The 21,194-nt window shown below is 42.5% G+C and overlaps 1 protein-coding gene across 1 annotated transcript; it reads right to left on the bottom strand.

Moving 5' to 3' along the window:
- Positions 1-881: 881 nt before the first annotated feature.
- LOC138604136 (SEC14-like protein 1) lies at positions 882-11,818 on the bottom strand. The gene is made up of 16 exons (XM_069675992.1): positions 11,713-11,818; positions 11,272-11,360; positions 7,199-7,348; positions 6,958-7,089; positions 6,382-6,510; positions 6,022-6,241; positions 5,715-5,824; positions 5,352-5,541; positions 4,811-4,899; positions 4,650-4,720; positions 4,373-4,544; positions 2,810-2,944; positions 2,514-2,648; positions 2,026-2,277; positions 1,714-1,892; positions 882-1,505 (listed from the first exon to the last, which is right to left on the bottom strand). Exons 2-16 carry the CDS (start codon positions 11,332-11,334, stop codon positions 1,400-1,402), a joined length of 2,133 nt encoding a protein of 710 aa, XP_069532093.1. The 5' UTR covers positions 11,335-11,360; positions 11,713-11,818; the 3' UTR covers positions 882-1,399.
- Between the last annotated feature and the right edge of the window lie 9,376 nt (positions 11,819-21,194).

Here is a 21,194-nt window from a genome sequence, read left to right as displayed (position 1 = left end):
TCATGCCGACCTCCTCATAATCCCACTCCAGAGCAGCCAGGTCCTCTCTTCAGAGAACTCTCCCTCCTCCATGCCCTCACCCACATACCAGTGAACAAAGGCACACTGAGCATCAGATCAAAGTGGTTGAGCTGAGCGGACGCCTCTGCAAGCAGTGGTAGGCACCTGTCCACAAACTGGATGGTTTGCTTGGTCTTGATGGAGGCATTACAATAATGAGGATCTCCACCACTCTACTACCTCTATTTGAAAGATTTTCCTACCATGATCAAACCAAGTCAGAAAAAACTTTCCTGTGCAGGATTTAATAGGCTGACTGAAAACACAGTTTGATTATGATCCTTTGTATTTTAGGTGCTTTTATCTTTCAGCCTTGGCTTCTGAGAAATGGTCCTCACTGTCAGCTCTTGTGAGAGGATTCAAAGAAGTATGCTAACCGGGGGGAAGCGGTGCATGAGTCATTGCTTGGAAAAGAACAACCTCGCTACCTTTTCCATTCATTCAGAAGAAAAAACAGCCAAAATGATCACAGTTGCTAAACTTTCTCTGCCCAATTCTTGAGACATTTTTACATATGTGATGGTGTTTGTTAAAGACGCTCATAATTCTACTATAAATCATTACAACACTTGGTTGCTGTCTGTCAGCTACCCTCCTTGTGTGAGGTTAACCAAAAGGGAAAGTAGATAAATAGATAATGTGATATGTTATTATAGGCATTCGATTTGCGTATACAACTACTGCGACAAATAGGCTTTTAAAAGGACTATCATCCCATCTCTACAGTTATTACTAAGTGTCCACTCTGCAGCCGAAGTAATTGTTTTCTAAATATTCAGAATAAAGACACACTCTGGATTTACATCAATGTTCATGTTTGTGATAAATTCTTTATTAAAACAATCCCCTACAGCCCAGACAAAGTGCATGAGTTATATGAACTATATGAACTGAAGTAAACTGCAGACCTGAGAGCAGCTGTATTTACAGTATAGTGACATCTTGTGGACAGATGTTGTGCAAATTGTACAGATACTTTTACCTTCTTAACTACGCGTTTGTGACATCTCCGTTTGCAGCATTTGATCGAGCTGATGCTCCTCTGTAGTGGCAGTTATGGTCACAAATATAATGTTACTAAAATCAGACATTAGACAGACGATATTGTGCATTACATTAGTTATACTGTACACTACTATTAGTCATTAAATATGCAGAGGACAATGATACTTTACATACAATATTATGTGGAAACAATATTGATAAAACAAAAAAACATGTACAAAACATTCTCATCACCTGTTTATTGTAAGTGTAGGAGTAAAACACCCTTATTTTGAAGGCCTAAGGCACAGTGGCAGTAAGGTATCAGTCGGTATGTCTGTCTGCTGGACAGACACTACCTGGAGATGGTGGAGCTGGCCTGTGACTGGCTGGAGGAAGTGGTGGCGGCACTGAGCTGGGAGAAACCACTATGACTAGACTCCAGACTGGTCATGGATCCCCTAGAAAGAACAGACAAGGTTGGAAAAGAAATGTTAAATCTCTACTAAATTGCTTCCTGTTAAAACAAACTTCAGTGCAATATAACAGGTATGAAAAGTACATATCTGACAAACATTACAAGGAGATAGCAACTGCACAGGAGCGGTGCAGCAGTGAGAAAAAAGGCTCAGGGTAATAAAAAGAAAATTGTGAAATAAAGACACTGACCTGAAGTCATGGGAGGACAGCACCTCTGTGTAGTACATGATCTTACACTTGTGGGAGGAGACCTGCAGCGAGGCCAGCACATCATCCACACGAGGCATGCTGGAGGCGGTGCAGGCTGGAGAGCTGTGGAAGCGCCACTGTAGGATGAAGAAGCCGGGCCAGCGTGTAACGTGGGAACCCTGTTAGATCAGAGGAAAGACACAGGATCGATTTAAAGCTGCAGGGATGGAGAGTTGCTTTGATGCGGTAAAAAAACAAACAGGCACAAAGTTAAGTTGCTGCAAGAATAAGCTCCCCCATCCTCTCTCTGACCTGTACGCTCTCTCCCTCCTTGCAGGTGAGGGCTTTCTCCACCATGCTGTAGTCCTTGCCCAGCACCCAGCTCTTGTCTATCAGCTGTGCATTAACAGGCCCGAGGGATGGGATGCCGTGTGTTCCCAGAGTGTCCCTCTTAGGCGGCTGTGGGGCCCTCTTGGAGTGGTAGATGTTGAAAATTACGTCTCCTTTAGACACGTCAAAGTCCCAGGTGATGACGGAGGATTCCTCTGTGATCTCGATCAGCATCTGCAGGAGGATGTAGGGAGATTAAAAACATATAAATGCAGAAAGCAGGCTATCAATCACATGTTTTTAAAGCCTGAAATGTGAATTTCCTCCAGCTGGTGGCAGCGTAATCCACAGTATATATTAAAGCACAGACTTAAATGTATAATGAAGATAAATCCCCCTTATTAGCACAGTTAAGGTAGCCCAACTCTGTATTTTTGTAGGTCTGGGTGCAGGGTTAGTGGAGACTGTACCTCATAGGGGGCTCCTTTGAAAATACTGGCGCTCTTATAGACGGAGTCAGTCAACAGGCGGTTCTCTTCACTCTCTAGCTCCTCTGCTGTCCTGTACAAAGACTTGGGGACCAAACCTCCCTCAGGAATATCACACTGAGTATGAGAGAGAAAAAAACATGAAGGTCAGCCATAACAAGAGACGGCTCACATTCAAGTAGACGACTCTGCTTGTATTGGAGCATGGTTTTACATGTAGAACAAGGTTTGAATATGTCGCCTGTTTTGAGAATGAAATGTTGGTCTGCTCATCTCACCATGCAGTCCCCTCCCAAGAACTCGGGGATGATTTCTCTGTCTATGTAGTCCACCAGTCCTCCTGGATCCTGGTAGTCGTTTCCAGCGTAAACAAGAAACTTCTTCCGGGTGTTCTCATCGATCAGGGGGCTGACCTGAAGACAAAAACACCAAGTGTCATCAGAGGCAAAGCAGGTGCACACATCAGGAACCGTAAAGGTCAATGAGGAAAAGATGAGTGGAAACAAACAGGCGTGGCGCTGGATTCATCTGTACTTCTATCTTATATTGATTTTAAGGCTCATTCTTTTTTTAAAGATTATTTCTTTGGCGTTTGCCTTTACTCGATAGGGCAGCCGAAGAGAAACATGTGGGGAGTAGAAAGTGGGGGATTACCTGCACCAAATAATCTGCAGATCGGGAGTCGAGCCTGCGATCAGTGTGACGAGGACTGTAGCCTCTGCACACGGGGCACCTGCTCTTCCAACTGAGCTAAACCAGCACCTCTTAATAGCTCATTCTGTTTAACATCTTTTTATAATATGATAATATTCTTAGACATCTCAGAAACAAAACCTAAAATAAGCTCATGTAAGGCCTAAACTGTGCACTGCGTTTATTACTTCAAATATTACTACCACATATTTGTGCGCTTGTTTTACTACTTATCTTTATTACTCTGCAGAATGCCATTACTCTCCCACAGATTATACCATTGTATATTGCTGTAGCAATAATCAAATTCCCCTCATGCATAATGCATGGCTCTAATTATCTCCATTTCTGCTTTGTTTATTATAATCTCAAATTTACACTGCTGCTCTGCTGCATTCGGCTATTAAGAATTCCTGTCAGGGGTACAACTTCTGCATCTGTACCATGAGACTAAATCCATTCTCACACTATCAGATGATTAAGTAAAGCTACCTTAAAGACCCCCTCCACTGAAAATCCAGAGTTTAACCTGGTAAACATCCATGTGGTGTTCTTCATGTGCTACAAGACACATCAGGGAAACATCAGCAGTCATCTGGCGTCTGCTTTTAAACTGCAGTGTACCAAGGACAGGCTGAACAACACGTTTTCAGATTGGCAGGTTTGAGACGTCACAAACCTAAGGAGCCAATCCTGTTAATGGACGGGGTGACGCTATGCATATCATTATGTGTAACCTATGGCAACCACTTCGGCGATGCGCGAGCCAGCTGCAACCGTCATCGTAATTTTTGCAAACTCACTACTGACTACTAACGTTAACGTTACTACTGCTAATTACTACATTTCAAGCTAGCTAAGTTTCAACAAGGTGCCACTGAACGATGGCAAAGAGGTGTTTCGTTTTCATGACGGAGGGGGCGGTTGGAAATGTGCAAAGTGGGCGGGGCCTATGCAGAGTCAGGAATTTTTAATGAGGGAGAAGGAGGAGACGCCTTGGGAGGATTTAAGGTAATTAAACGTATTTTGCAGAAAAAACATATCAGACACATTTTATTATTCCAAGCAGAGCACATGTCTTTTAACATGACTGGAGCTGCTCTTTAATGGCTGCATATAAAAACAGAAGTCTAAAGGTTTATTCTTACCAGGGTCCAGAGCACTGGAAAAACTCTTGGCGCCCTCAGGATGAGCAGGCGACCCAGAGTCTCGGGGTAGTTTGCCTCCACCACCTCGATGATTCTCAGCAGAGCCTTTACACCTGGTCTCCACAGGTGACGCATGTTCAGACACTCCAGATCCACCAAGCACGTCCAGCAGCTAATCGACACATCAACACAGACATTACATCTCTGCACATGTAAGCATGTAGACCTAATTATTTCAGACAATGACAAGAGGATGGATGAATTCTCTTTCGTGCACCTGATCGGTCGACCAAAGACTCTGGTGTTTTCTTCACAACGCCTCAGACCCTCCTCGTTGAGGGACAGGACCTGGGTCACATTCGTCAAGATGGAGCATTAATTTAACTAAAGATAGTTTTAATGCAAAAATGCATCTTATAAAGAATGCATTCATGTCACCTGTCTCAGGAGCACCTCCTCTCCCAAAGCTCGTACCAAGCCCTTTGTGTCCATTTGCCCCAGACGCAGGACGTACAGAGGACGGCCATCTAAACCACACAACACACACAAACACACACAGATATATTGACAGACTGTTAATAGACAGAAAGAGTCAGATCCTTTCATAGCCATTTCTTTTACTCAGCTTATAACCCCCTTTCATCTACCTAAGGCTCGTATTCAAAGCTCTAACAGGTATTAATTTAGCATGTGAGCATTCAAAGGGCACTTCCTGTGTTCATGTCTCGCCTGGTTGATCAGCTGAGCTGTTAAAAGCAATGACTCATTTTTTAAACATGAGAGCTTCAACAGATGGTGCTCAGACTTTACAGTCAATAATTAACAGGCCCTTTCAACCCGTGTGGACTTTATAAATACAGGTGACTTAATCGTCTGCATCTTTATCTTTGTTTACTCTCTCGGTTATCAAACCACAGCACAGCAGGAGTAAGCAGTGACATAAAGGGAAAATGAGGCAGCATTATTATCCACACTGTACCTCTGTCGTGGTGATGCCAGCCTCCAGTGTAGTAGTCCTGAAGCAGCTGTGGACGCTCCCATGTGTCTAACAGGAAGTCAACCTGGTGCTGCTTCCTCCAGGTGAGCGACTGGCACAGGAGCTCCCTGGCCTTGTCGAGGTTGAAATCTCTGGCCCTCAGGAAGCGCAGCACATGCTGATCCTTTGGAATCTGTACGGCAACAGGCAGCGGTCAAAACTCAGATACAAAAGTGACAAAAAAATGAAGCTTGTAATTTCCTAACCGAGGGCAAATCTGACTTCAGGTACGGTAGCAGTAACTGTGCAAAGGGTTGTGTGAGATAAATGTATATGATGGTAAAAACATATTGGTGTAGGTTTGACCTTGCCCTTGTGGTTTTCTTGGAGCCACTGGCGCAGTCGAATCAGACAGCTCTCTTGCATGAGCGTGAGATCACCCAGGTAACGTCTGATGTAATCAGCATCCAGCTTGTCTACAGGCAGAAACACAAACACAAAGTAAAGCATGTATAAAATTTTCAACACGAGCTAGACGAAACACATATGATGTACGAGGACAATAATACATTCATGTATACATTCATGTATTATTGTCTCTGTTCATATGTCAGGCTTTAGTAAGTGTTTCTGCACTTTCGTGTTGCGTGTTGGCCGGTGAGTAAACACTGACCGTCAGGAGAGCTCGCCAGCAGCTCCGTAGGGCCAGCCGGGTCTTTGCAGTCCAGCCCATTATTAGCTCCCCTCACTGGGATGGCTCTGGCAGTGGAGGGGGTCTGCAGCTGCAGCTTGGAAGCTTTAGTGCCAGAGACAACAGGGGGAGTCCAAGGAGGTATGTAAGTCACTCCTTCTTCCTCCAGCTCTCTGAGGTAGTACTCGATTATTTCTTTACCCTACAACACGAGGAGGAAAACACCAGATAACTGTAACTGTCGAGGAGAGGACGAACACAATACTGTAGATGCATGCATTTAGCTTTGCACAATTTAAGGACCATTGCCACTAATATAAAAGTAAACTGAAAGTTTCAAACCTTTTTAATGCTGCTAGCATACTGTTTCATAGCAATCTTCTCGGCTGTGCTCTCAAAGCCAAAAAAGGACTTAATATCCAGACTGGCTGTTTGCTCAAAGCACGTCCACTCCTCGTTCTCTGGATGAACCTGAGGAAAGGGATCATAAAACAAAATATATATAGTTATTTATCATAATGAGATTTTAAGAGGGCATATCCCAACTCAAATGATGCACCACGTTCAGCACAACTGACTGGTACACAGAATTAATTACTTATATCAGATGCAGCAAAAATGATACATCTGGCGGATGCAGGGGAACTATAGGAGTATTTCAAACTGTGTTGACTTTAAAAACTACGTTGACACTTTTCTTTGGCACGTTTGACACACCACAAGACAATCACTTGGAATCAATGTTTCAAGCATTGAATAGGGAAGCCAGTTTTTTTATGGTATGCACAAGCGGCAGTGAGGATGTTGTCTACGACTGTGACTTCCTTTTTGCAAAAGGCCATGTAAAAGTGGGCAGAAAAAAAGAAACAAAGAAATAAAGCTCTAACAGAGGCTCTCCTGTTTGCCTCTGAGGCTCACCGTGTAGTTGCAGCACTCCCGGACGACGACTCTGTTGGAAAAAGTCTCGTTGTGAACCTCGATGTGGAGCGTCCTGTCTCTGCGATTCAGAGTGTTCTTTTGGATAAAGTACAGGAAGTCTACACCGGCAATCTACATGCAGAAAAAACCCACAATAATATAAATAATAAGTCATTTAAAAGCAAAAATACAAGGATTGTTTGAAGGCCTCAGCTCTGCAGAAAGGTCAGTGAAGAGGTACCCGCTTTAGCAGGCGTGGGGCTTCGATGTCGATCACACAGCGCCTCTCAGTTACCAGCGTGGATCCATCCTTGCTTTTGCTCTCATTGATGATCTCGCTGTCGACAAACATCGGGATCAGAGGGCACTTTGGGAACCTCCTCATATAGGCCTGAGAGATCACAAAAGAAAGAAATGTAACATTTGTAGAGTCTCTCGCGTGAATGTTGCTTTGTTTTTGTCCTTCTGTGATGCTTTCTTTTCTGGACAACACACTCTGATTAATCTGAATTTCTATTCCTCTGATTGGCCAACTTGTTTGGATGTAATGTTGTTGCCTAAATTATACAGCATGTGACTTAAAGCACAAACTTTCTTGGCCTGGTTAAGGGGCATCTAATTTTTTTGCACAGCAGCAGCTTGAACCTGTGAGCGATTTTACGAGCAGTGATTACATTACAAGGTAAGACCATCTGACCCGGCTGATTCCTCCAGGGCTCACCTGTCAATATTGACCGAGCAGCTGCATCAGGATATGCAAAAATAGACCAGGCTATGTAACTAGTAGCTAAGTAACCAAGGGCAGAGGGAACTAGAACATGACGGGCTGTATTAATGCTGAGAGGAAAAATAAAGGAGGTCAACATGGGGTAGGACACATTGCTCATACTCTTGATGTACACTGAGCCCTAAATGTGGTAAACACTGATAACCTGAACTGTTTGCTGCACGGCAAAGACTGAAGTCTAAGAAAGATTAAATACATTAAATCAAAGATAAATAAACAAGATATTTCTTCTTACCTGGCAGTTTAAATGTAAATAAAATTCCCTTGTTTCAAGTTTTCTCTTACTCACTTTACTTTACTCACAACACTGAAAAGTACTCAACTGTTTTCTCAAAGTCAGAATTGGTTAGTTCAAGCATCTCAACTCATCATTTTCATTCTTCAAGACATTGCAAACACCCGCTACCTCTCCAGAACCGCAAAACATCGTTAAAGACTTCTCACCCTGGACAACACCCGGACCCTCTGCTCTCAGGCAGGCGCTACAGGTCACTAAGAACCTGGACTACCAGACCCATGAACAGTTTTTTCCCGGGCATGCGTCCCATGTGCAGAGGCTACAGTCCTCGATGCGGCGGCCCTGGGTTCAACTCCCACCCTCGGTCTGTTGCAGCGTGTCAACCCCACTCTCTTCTGTTTCTGACACTATCCACCGTCCTCTCTCTATCTATAAAGGCATGGACACTCTCCATCAACATACAAAGTGAACAGCTATATTACTCTCAGAACAACACCCTCACTACATCTTTGTGATCCATCAATAACTAACTAGAACTGAACATAACTTCTGTGGACTGTGCAATTTATTGACTTAAAGCAACTTATTTATATATCTCACCTTGACTCTGGTCATTTATCATATGTTAGATGTGATGTGTGTTTTATACATTAATATGTTTATTTTATGGAGTGTGCTTTGTCTGTGTTTCTTTTTTTAATATTGTATGCAAGCGTGTCTTCTTTAACCTTGTGCAGCAACCAGGAGTGTCACTCTTAATCTTGTTGTAACCTGTCATATAATGACAATACATGCTTTCAGGTAAGGGCAGAAGTTCTGTAAAGAAATGTATTTTCCTGAGATTCACTTCCTTCTATGAACAAGCCCATCTCATTTCTCTGACAGGTTCATTTAGTCAGGATCACTTTTTTAAGAAGCAATACACTATTGGTCCCTAAATTACAGGGTCTATGGTCTTCTTTCAAGACATTAACAATAGCATTGTATGCTAAATTAAAGCATTCATGCTTTGTATGCAGACTCGTGTATTTGTTTTAAAGTAGCTGTACAGGTTTTAAGATATATTTGCTCAACAAATAGGCTCATTTCAAAACATTGGCCCAAGCAGTTGTTAAAATTGGGCAATTATTTCCTCATTTGAGAAAGTAATTCTTAAAAATTGACTTTGCATCTGACAAATGTGCTTGATTTCAGTCTGGGCGTGTTACTTTTAAGGTATCTGTGGCTTTTTGTGCAGAAATTTTGTTTATCTAATTTTTTTTGCCTTTTCCGTCTTGTTCCTGAGAGCTGATATTGTGCAGAGTGAAGCTGACTAGGACTAAAAATATCTTCAGTTTTGAAGAGCTAAACCAACTCTAAACAGACCAGAGGCGTTGACATGAAGGAGCAGCAAAGAAAAGACTGAATTTTAAAGTTTTGTAAATCCAAATACACCCTGAAGCGCTGCTGCTTCAGCAGCACACACCCTGCTCATATTGATACGGCACAGCATACAGGCGATCTGATCAATAAGATGGCATTATTCACTAAGCTTATTGATGGGAAATGGTAAATAAGCAGCATTGATGGGTGTTGTGTAACGGACTCACTCTGCAACAGAAACAATGTTTCTCTGATTGCAGACAAATTTAAATCTTTGTGCTTCCTTTTCCCCTCAGAGCCGAACGCATAAAAGCCAAACCAAAGCAGAGATAAGCATAATGTGTTTGAGTAGGATGTCGATGGCCTCAGAAGACTTCGTCTAACCTCGGCGAAAAAACATTTATCACCACAATATTTCACATTGACACGCCATTAACAGAATAATGAACGCTTCTGTGGAGCAAAAGGAGCTTTATTTCCTCAGGCCGTATTGATTCAATGCAATCATGCGAGTGTGAAGCATTTACAGGAAGTCAAGTGTCTCTATATGTATACATTTCTCTTACATAAAGAACATCATAAAGGCATGTTATGAAAGGGAGAACATGGATCTCACTGCTTACACCAGGACACTGAATAGGACTGTTAGCTGGAGTAATAACCAGGAGAAAGTCAGCGACAGGACCAGCCAGGGCACTAATGAGAAAACCTAAAGATAAATGTGAGCGGAGGAGGAGTACGCTATTCACTTTATTCTCTCCTTAATGCCACCGAGGCCTCGGAGCTGTTACTTACTGTTCAAAGGGCCTATTTTTTCAGGTCCTTTTCAATAACGTGCAGCGATGCAGGAGGAATAATACAGAGAGATGGTTCAGGGCAAATGAATACTGTGTAGGTGTTGATTTGGACTATAGGGTGAAGGAGTTACAGTCTGCAGAGCAAAGTGTGAGCGCCTGCAGCATCACGGTCTTTACCCTACGCTGAGGATGTTGCATAAGTCTTCGGCTTAATGTGTAACTGCAGAGAACAATAAACAGACTGCTTCTCATGAAAATGCACTTATTTTACTTCTGCCCTACTTTTGCTTCACACATGGTTCCTGTTCTAACATTAATTTAAAACAGGTTAAGGTATAATATATGCGTAAAATAAGAAGACACCTTTCACCTGAGGGTCAGAAAGTTCATCACATGGTGAATAAATGTTTGGAAATGTGGATCTCTCCTGGCATTTCAGTGGATTTCCTTAGTAGGACTGTTTAACTGAACCTCGCTGGAGTGTAAATATTTTGACAGCGAAATTAAAGTAGCTGGAAGAACAGTCGGCCCAGGAATTCAAGGAATATTACATAACCAACAGCTTTTTTAAACTGTAGCATCAATCATGCTGACTAATTCAGCTCAATATCTCAGTGAGCGTTCTTATAAGCACCATATTAAAATGATAACAAATGCAACAAGTGTTAAGGGGCTACAAATATGAACCTAGCATTGAATAAAGTGGAGAGAAACTTTGCAAAGAAATGCAAAGGTTGAAAAGCAGCTCCCTCACTGTATTAAACACAGCATCAGGAGAAAAGAGACAGTATATTCTGCGATTAATGCTGCACACAAACAGCATTTATTGCAGGTAAGTGAATATACTGTATAGAGTGAGACAGGTGACCCTGGTAGGCAGACAACGCTACACACATTTGATAGGTTATTGAAAGGCATCTGGTCTGCAGAAAACTGCCACAACTGAGAAAGTATATCACTTGAATTTCAATGTTTATATTGAGGTTTAAATAAGAGTAAAGTCACGTGCATTTATTAGCTAGAAGATACACACAAGTCTCCTGATAAGTAATGCAATAGCCTGATAAGGAAGCCATGCTGGATCATCACTTTAAATTGACGCTAAATATAATCACAGGTACTTTACTCACCGCCATTATAATCTCAAATGGGTGCTTGTAGACCCGAACAGGGGACTGGTATTCCTGCACCATGGTTGATTCTCTTTCACAGGGAGCCTCTGTTGAATATCCACAAACACTATCATGACACAGCAGCAATTTGAAATTTAAACCAGCATGACAGCAATTATCATCATGGGGCTTTATTGAACCGTTACTGTAATAAAAGGATTACATCATATCAGCTGAGTCAACGAGGACAAAAAGTACTGAAAACAAACTGTTAAACGATCCTAATTTTATGCGAGTCGAACAGCATTTTTAGGTTGAACAGTAGTCTGTACACAATGTTTAAGAAGTTTTAGACAGTTTCTTTTCCTGTAGCATAATATAACGGTTCGAGAGGGATAACATCAACCCGACGTATTTAAAAACGGCCTGAAAAGCGATGAAAAGACGAACTGTACTTACCGAAGTTTTGAATCCCACTTTTGAATTTAAGATACGTCACTTTCGAACTCTCTGCGTGTTGACCATGTTGTTAGCTAAAAGTGAAAATGTGTGTTTACCCGTATTCTTAAACTGTAACATAAAAAACTACACTCGGTCTGTCTGTTGCCGTTGGTTCACAAGACTGTCACGAGTAGGCGGAGTCTACGGAAAGCCGGAAGTGTCATTATTCGCCTGTAAGTTCCCAGTACCCACCTTTTTTTTAGTGTTTTTACGGCGGTTTAACACATAACGCCACCAGGTGTTAAATAAGCGCTAAATTAAGATTTACAGAAAAGAGATGTTATCTGTTTTTTGGGGAAAAAATTGACCTTCTTTCACATGGTTGATTTTATATCCATATGTGCAAATGGTCTGAAAGGAAACTCAATATTAATATTAAAAATATAACACTTCAAGAATAAAATAAACTGTATTTTGAAACACTAAAAAGACAAATCAAAGCTATCAGAACTATTATCATTTACAAGCCATAACAAAAACTATTTTTAATTTAAGCTTATGTGAGCCCTTTCTTGTTGTTGTTTGTATTTTATTGTAGTTCACTCCTCATGTTTTGTCTCTGTATAATCTTTTCATGAATTGTGTTACGCGACCAGGCATTAACAAACAAACACCAGGCGTCCTATTAGCCACCTAGCAATCATTTAATGTTTGGACGTGTACGATAATGACCTCTGCCCTCTGGTTTTTACATCCTGTGAATTTGACCTGTAAAGACCATAAACTGTATAAAAGGATTCAAAGAAAAGACGTAAGTTATTGGCAATCACCCAGTCAGTAAAGAACAAGGGCAGACCATACAAATCAAGCACAGATCTCTTAGCTGTTTGTTTGGGTGTGTGAAAACAAAAATCTAACTCAAGTTCATTGGATAATTAGGTGCAAGATAGCAGTGATCACACATGTTACCTATTGATTGTTATTCCAATCCAAGTTATTTCTTTGTCATATTTCTTGTCAGAAATATGTGGTCCTGTAGGCCTACACATTTTTACTGTGACACAATCATTCACTGTAGTTGAATTAGCCTACACGTTATCATTGTTTAAAGGTGTGCAAGGTGACTCTAATTCAATACAATTTTTGTTAAATTCAGCAAATATCTCTCCATGGTCCCACGGCTGCCTTTTCTGCGTTGGCACTGGAAAAAATAAGGTGTTTGTACACAGCTCTGTAAATGTCAGCAAGCAACGCAACACCATTACATGCAGCCAAACAGCAATAGCTAACATATGTGCAGTGCAATTTAAGTGATGGCAAGTATATAAATCATGCTTCAGAGGAAAATAATAATCATTTTTTAAGAGAAATGTCCTTCTAAACTTTCACTGACTTTTGACTGTGGGACTTTTTGTTGGACTAATTTAGCCTCGACCCAGCTGTTCTCTCTGTTCTCCACAATAACACCTATTTCCAATTCTTGGATAGTGACTGACAGCAGAGCAATAATAGCTTTGACATATTATCCAGGAAAATCTTTTTCAAGAGGTACCCACTGTCTCTTTCCTGACTCACATTAGCAATTCTAGGGAGATGCAGCTGGTCCCCCATTGAGACTCCTGAAGCAGCATCTGAGCCGCGGTTTGGGGGGATTCAAAGCTTCTGGATTTGGCAGCCTACAAAAGGTACTGGAGTCCAGCAGGGGACTTCCTGAGAGGGGGAAGTGGAGTTCAGATAAGCTCTTTTTTCTAAGCAGCCTCAGGCAGAAAGAATTATTGCTCTCAGCAATTCTCACCTCACAGTTTTGGATGGAAAAAATTAGCCTTTGTGGTCATTCTGGTCTGTGTTAGAAAGTTCTACAAACCATGGGAAGTTTGGGTTCATTATCTCAGGCTTTGCTTTGTCTGGGTGTTAATTAAACTTTCATTTTAACAGCGACGGCCAAACAAAATCTGAAAATCGACTGAAGGTCGAGGCGGATCCTCTCAAGTTATCTTTGTTTGTTCTTTTGGTTGTTTTTACTGATGAAGTTTGGGTGTCACATTTATTTGGTAACTTATTATGATCAATAAAAAGTAATAAAAAGCTTCCTTGAATCCAATAAGACGACAGCGACTGCTTGAAATTCCTCCTGCCAAGTCGCTAGGTTTAACAAACACCATGACTCATCCTTTCCTGATTAAAATGATCACCTACACTCTCTGTTGTTAGTCAAATGGAGCAATGAAAAAGGTGAACTAGTCGTCTCCTTTCAGCTCGGCTCATTACCTCTCTGAGCTCATCATCCTTTCTAGAAGCCTCAAAGACCTCCTGTCTAATTAACTCTAATAATCACCAAAGCATATTGGATGTATTTCTCGGCCCAGACTCCACAATGGCTCCACACACCTCCGGCACGGTTGAGCTGAAAGCCTCTGGCAATAAATCCCGTTGGAGATTATGCAGTCATACAGCTTTTTATTCATTTATTAATACAGAGCATGAACAAACCTCTATTCATCGGCTGTTCACCGACCGTAATAAAAGAATAATGTGCTCAGAAGAGGGTTTGTTCAGTCAAATTATACATCACAATCTTTACAAACACTGATTCACAAAAGAAAGGGTTATGTAGCCATCGGTTAATGATCAGCAGAAATCCACAGAAGTAAAGAAAAGGAGTGTTTGTGTGTTTCCTTTTGGGAGTTTGCTTTTGGCTGTTCAGCCCGACTGATTACAGCTTCATTTGGCTCATGGAACTTTGCTGTTTTCTTCCTCTGTTTCTCTGAGGGGACGCACCTCAGGGAAGAAGTCCGTTTGAATTCAAAAGAAGGCAATCCCAGAAAAAAACAGACCAAGCTTTGAGGAATTTGAAATTATTTTATTAAAGAGTTTATTCAGAAGCCGTTTGGAGTTTAGAGCTGTAAATGAAATCATTTAAAATTCAATGAAAGTTCCCCCTGACTAATCGTATACCCGACTCCCAACACCTGAAACAACCTGGATATTTGAAGTGTGTGTTTGTCTCTGTGTGTGTCTGTGTACGCTGATCAGCAAACACATTATGACCACTGATGGCCAAGGCTCATTGATGCGTGTGGGGAGCGAAGGCTGACCTTTGTGGTCCGATCCAACAGAAGAGCCACTGAAGCTCAAACTGCTGAAACAGTTAATGCTGGTTCTGATAGAAAGGTGTCAGTGTGTATGGGGCTGCGCAGCTGCAGACTGATTAGGGTGCCCGCTGACCCCTGACCACCGCAGAAATGCCTACAATGGGCACGTGAGCATCAGAACTGGACCACAGAGCGATGGAAGAAGGCGGCCTGGTCTGATGAATCAAGTTTTCTTTTACATCACGTGGGTGGCCGGGTGCGTGTGCGTCTCTTACCTGGGGTAGACATGGCACCAGGATGCACTATGGGAAGAAGGCGAGCCGGCGGTGTGATGCTTTGGGCAATGATCTGCTGGGAAACCTTGGGTCCTGTCATACATGTGGATGCTACTTTGACACCACCTACCTAAACATTGTTGCAGACCAAGTTCATGGGACAGTGTCCCCTAATGGCAGTGGCCTCTCTCAGCAGGATAATGCGCCCTGCCACACTGCAAACATGATTCAGACAGAGGATTATTTTTCTAGCTCCGTTTACCAGTCAGTTTAGAACTGAAGAAGCCTTTCGGATGAGAGGTGAAACGTCTTCAAGAACTTCAACCAATTCTCGCTGCCTTTTGGATTAAGCTTACTAATGGTTCAGGAATGGTTTGAGGAACACGACAACGAGTTCAAGGTGTTGACTTTGATCTCATCCAATCGAGCATCTGCGGGATGTGCTGGACAAACAAGTCAGATCATTAGAGGCCCCACCTCACAACGTACAGGACTTGGTACCAGATACCTCAGCACACCTTCAGAGGTCTAGAGGAGTCCATGCCTCGACAGGTCAGGGCGGCAAAAGGGGGAGCTAAACAATTATTTTGAGAAGAACACTGAAGATATTCCAGGATTGGATTATCTTTGAGTTAGCTTTGATCTGTGTAACTCTGCTACTATGTTCACTTTATGTTTATTTTGTTATTATTAGATTTTATTGAAAAGAAAAGATGAACAAAAAAGTGCATCAATCTTTCATGCAAACATCTACAAAGAGAGAAACATTAATTTCCCAAATGAATCTGCAGTAATGAACCGATGAAACACTTTAGTGCGACAGCCTAAAGGTCAGACTGAAAGGAGTGAGCGTGGGAAGCTTATTAGTGATTCAACCCCTGACAGCTCCAGAGAGAGATTTATGCTATTCAGTGTGAAGGTTGTAGCTTCCATGAGATGACAGTGGCGGTGATGTGATGCAGGGAAAACATCCGCAGCAAAGTTTGTAGCGACTGATTTTCTTCGTTGTATCTTCCCTCTCAAAGGGGGTGTTGTTCTTAAACTTTCCACTTGAGGTCCTCAGTCCTTAAACACGACTGGAAAGCGAAAAAACCCCACTGAATTTAATCTGAAAAAAACTTGGTGGTTGAAGCGCTGCAGGCTGGGATCAAGCCGACACATCAGACTCTTGGGCTTCCTCTGTGAGCTGAGCCTGCAGCTCCACCTCTCTGTCAAACTCTGTCAGGTTAATATTAAAATTCAGAGCACCTCCAGGACGTACTGTAGTGTAAGACACTCTGGTTAAAATGTATTATTTGTTATCCAGGCTACTGTAAAATGTGTCTATAACAAATGTTTGAACATCCTGCAGACTTAAGAATGCAAAATCAGCTCTTTCATTCAGAAGAAGCTCTTTCTGAGCGGCCTGAACCTCGGGATATTCTTGGTACTGGGAACATTATTAAAGTAGGAAGAAATCGTGTAACAATTTAATTAAACTGCTGCAATATAAATCCAATTGCTGAGATATTCTCCGAGTGTATTTTTTCCTACAGTGAAATGATTTCCTCCTCTTGCCTCGTCCACCCACGCACGCCGGCCTTGTGTATGAGCACTGGGCTTCTTCCTCTGCACATTTGTGAATCTTATATTAAAGTGTGCTGGAGACGAAAACACAGCAAGGAAGAACAAACACGAGGTGAATTTTTAGACTTGGCTGATACAAAGGATTAAATTGTGTCCTACTTAAAGGAGAAGTTCGGTATTTTTAAACCTGGGCCCTATTTTTACAAATTTGTGTGTCAAAATGATTCATAGGAATCGGTCCAGTAGATGTCCTCCGCCGTAGCCGCAATACGGCTGCAAAGGCTGCAGCATAATCCAGGGGCAACTGCGCCTGATAAAAGTGCTTTGTTTTTGCCACTGACAGGCTCAGATTGTTACTCCATTACGGACATGCTCCCTACAAAGACCGACCTTTTATTAAAGAGTACCTTTTTGTGTAACCAGAAACAGAAGTCTCGCTCAACAATGTCCCGAGCTTCGCGGCCTGGCAGCTGGTTCCCCCTCTCTCTCTCCTCGTTCTCTCATTCATTTCTATGATCTCTTCGTCCGTATGCTCTGGCACAAATAAAAAGGTACGGCCATCGAATTCGAATACCTCGTCTTCATCGGTGAAATCAGGTAACTTGGCATTGCTTTTGAAATATATTCTTGCTGGCAGTCCTCTAGGTAAACAAATGATTGTGATGCAGCCATTGCGACAGCATCGCAGCCACGGTGGAGTCCATCTACCAGACCGATTCCAGAAGTTTTTGTTCGTGTGAGTCATTTCAACACATACATTTGAAGAAGCAGCAGAAGGAAGTTCATAAAGACTGACTGTTGTCACCTTGAAGCTTCTTTTTAGCAGCAGTGTCACACATCAACACATTCACACTTTCCAATAACCGTGGAGCTACAGCTCATATGCAAAGAGTAATGAAACACACCCCGTCTCTCCCGCTCTGTCAGCCCACATCAAACCCTGCCAGCTTCAAGCACACACCCCAAAGGAGGAAATCATAAACACAGAGGAGACATGAGGCATGATTAATGAAACCCCATGTCTGTGATCTAAGAAGGAAAAACAGATTCTTGAAGTGCGTGTCTTTCAAAGAAACATCGAGCGGAGCAGGAAAAACTTAAAATTAGCCTTCTTAAATCACAGCAAGACAGAAGATCACATTATTGCTTTGAGCGGGGGGAAAATAATTACATGTGAGAGCGACACATTCCTGCACTGGATTAAAGAGGATGCTGAGAGCAGGGGAGAGGCCCAGCAGAAGGTGAAACATGATGAGGGAGGCAAACAGCTAGCCCACGTACGCAACGCTGCCCTGAAAGACACGACAACACATGCCATATTCATGCTGCTTCCACCTAAAGAGGCGTATTACTCCTGGAGGCATGCTTCAAGGCAATGTGAAATATTTGCAGAAAGGCTGCAGACTTTTAAAGATGGACGACGTGTCTCCATTTCCTCTTGTTGGACAAAAAAGACGCCAAAATATCCCCGGAGCGGGCGCAGCCATCTTATTCCTTTGCGCCCAGAGTGTGTGCAGTTAAGATCGAAAATGTATTTGACGTGTATTTTGATTTTATAGTTTGACTCATGTCCCATCTGTTAACATGGAGGAGGCAGGCTTTATGAGCTATACTGCAGCCAGTCAGCAGGGGGCGATAGAGAGGGCTTAGGGAGCTGTCATGTCGTCCATCTTTTTATACAGTCTATGATAAAGGCAGTGAGCTTCAGGAACATGGCCAATAGCTGGAGTCCTGAGGTGGGGTGCATGAATGGGTGCCAAAAGGGATCCAGGCGTTACGATGAGCTCGGACTTGTTAATCAGTAAATCTATAAGTTTCTGGTCTTTTGATATAAAGATGGATTGAAATGCTCTAAACTCTCAGGCAACATATGAAAAACGACTTCTTCCCACAATCTGCTCAGAATCAGTCATCATGATGTATGCTTCCTGTGGCCTTTCATATTCAAATGAGGAAGACGTCGGAGCGCAGAGAGTCCAGGCAGGCAGCTGCGGGACGAAGAAACCATCGAGGAGATTTCAAGTTGGCTTCATCCCAATTCAGAGGCGCCATTATTAAAGATAGGTGGTGCATCAGTTAGAGTGTATCACAGGAAGGAGACTATTGGTAGTCTGCAAAATAGTCCAACAATAACCTCTGTCAAACCTCCACCTTGGGTTTGTTCCACTTGTTTCTCTGTCTGTTAACTGTAGCGTTACATTCACTGTACTCTCGGCAAGAAAGCTAACTAGCAAACAACATTTCATTAGGACAAACTGACTCCAAGTAAACTGGTAGATGTAACATCTCCTGTCTGTTCACTTCCTGCCCTCATGTGTCTCCCCGTCCCTTGTTTACCTCCTTACACCTGGACTCACCTGCCCTGATTCTAGCTGTGTCTCACTTCAGGGGCTGCATGGAGGATGAGTCATTCGCAGCCTGTGTAGACGGTGAGGCCGAACTGAAATGAGACGGTCTGGTCTACAGAGGATTTCCTGTTGGCGTCACCAGCTGTTCCCTCCCTTAACCGATGCGTACCCAAATGCAGCTCCTGTCGCCTAGCAACAGATAGCTAGCGGGCTAACTAGCAGCTATTCGACTGAGTTGAAACCAAAAACTTTTACATTTAAAGTTTATTCTTCGGCCGCTTGAGAGTCCGCCATCTCGTTTGAATTGGCGCGCAGTGAATCTCGGGATATGTTGGCCATGAAGGATGCACCCGATGGATCCTTCGTGGCACGGGAAAAGGAGGACGCATCTGAAGGAGCCTCCGGAATGGGACAGCCTTTGACGTGCCGCTGTGACGCAAGCGGCCTTTAGATACAGCCTTCGAAGAATGCAGCTCCTGTCATTAGCCACCCAGTTCATATACGCCTTTGTTTCAGCTCCTCAGAGTGTCTTTGCATGACCTCTCAGTGCATCGCTTTTTTACTCTGCCTGGTCTCTGGATTTGTTTCAAAGTTGTCTGGTAGCGTTACAGTAGAGGGTAAGAGATACACGAGTGCAAAGATTGTTTATGAATAGCAGAAATTCAAGGCAGCAAGGCTCTTATTTAAAGGTTGATAAAAAAAAGCAGATTTCTTATAACTAAACATAAATAAAATACTTGTAAGGCATCATGAAAAATGGCTCTATACTAGATTAATTTGAATTAACTTGGACTTACAGTTAAATATATGTGTTTTTCTTGCATCGTATGTAAACGATAGTCTTTCAGCTCCCGACACAGATCTGGGTCGATGTGTTTTATTCACCGTGTGTCAGCTGGAAGGCACAGACTCCCCCACGGCTGCTGCTCGCCGCTGAACAGCCTTTTTTTCCTTTCATACTCTGGCAAGATTACACCATGCAGAATATTGCACAAGACATCCTCATATATACTGTGTCAACATTAATATCTTCTGTATGAACAGGCAGCACAGTATATGCTCAGCTCTCAGCTGCTGACTGTCAGGCAGGGAAGAGGAATCCCCAGGTGTGCAGAAATTCTTTAAGGGGATGACATGAAATCCGGGAGCTTCGAGCAGGCTGGACATCAGGTGTGTCTGCCAGTTGAGGGGACGCATTAACCTGCTTAAATAAGATCAATAAAGACCAATTAAAGAGAGATTAGATGAGAGACGTGACGGCAACATGCCTCTCTTATTTATTTGTTCACCTGCAGCACCAAACACACACACACACACACACATACACACACCTGCTTCATTTATGTGTCCCAGTGCAAGAAAAACATTCAGCGTGCCAGCTCTGCAAACATTCCTCTTTAATTAAAGTGTTAACCTGTATGATATGACTTTGTTGTGCATGTGGGTTAATTGATTGTAATAATGAACTCCGATTGATACTTTAATTAGATGTCTTGAAATCACTGATACAACATGCAGACTATTTTAGTAACTGTGAGAAAACCAGCAAGACAAACATTTCCCCTTATAACAGAATTAAAAGTGAGAGAAAGTGATTAAATGTCCGTCTGGAAAAACTACGAGGAAGATTCAATGTTTCCTGTGAGCTTCCTCTGCTGCTAACGAATGCTAGCTGTTGTCTGATGGTCGCTAATAGAAAATGTTTTAGCTTGAAATTCACTTGCAGATCATCTTCTGCTTGCTAACAGTGAGCTGAGATTCTTGTTCCAATGTTACAATTTCATTTAGCAGATGCTTTTGTCCAAAGCGACGTACATCTGAGAGTCAATACAACACAAGCAACGATCACGGGGAAGGAACCAAGTCAGTAAGAGCCAACAAACAGCTTCAAGAGCGATCGGACACTGGTGCTGACAGGCAGCGTATAGGGCGTTTTTTAAATAATAATAATCATCATCAGCAACGTCAACAAGCTCAGTATAGTCATCATCATCATCATGAAAATCCTAGTCAGCATAAACTACATCCTTGATGTCATCATCATCAATAGCATCAACATCATTAAGGTCAGAGGTCATAAAGAGCTGGGTCTTTAGCTTCTTCTTAAAGGTCAAAGGGACTCTGCGGACCGAATGGAGTTTGGTAGCTCGTTCCACCACCTGGGGACGACAGAGGAGAAGAGTCGAGTAAGAGACTTAGGGCCCTGTTGTGATGGGAGT

Source organism: Semicossyphus pulcher, unplaced genomic scaffold (assembly GCF_022749685.1).
Source record: "Semicossyphus pulcher isolate SPU_LCO1_2020_fin unplaced genomic scaffold, fSemPul1.0.p SCAF_25, whole genome shotgun sequence".
In the NCBI taxonomy this organism is placed as follows: domain Eukaryota; kingdom Metazoa; phylum Chordata; class Actinopteri; order Labriformes; family Labridae; genus Semicossyphus; species Semicossyphus pulcher.
The sequence above is the reverse complement of the archived record's forward strand: the minus strand, read 5'-3'. Positions and strand labels throughout refer to the sequence as shown.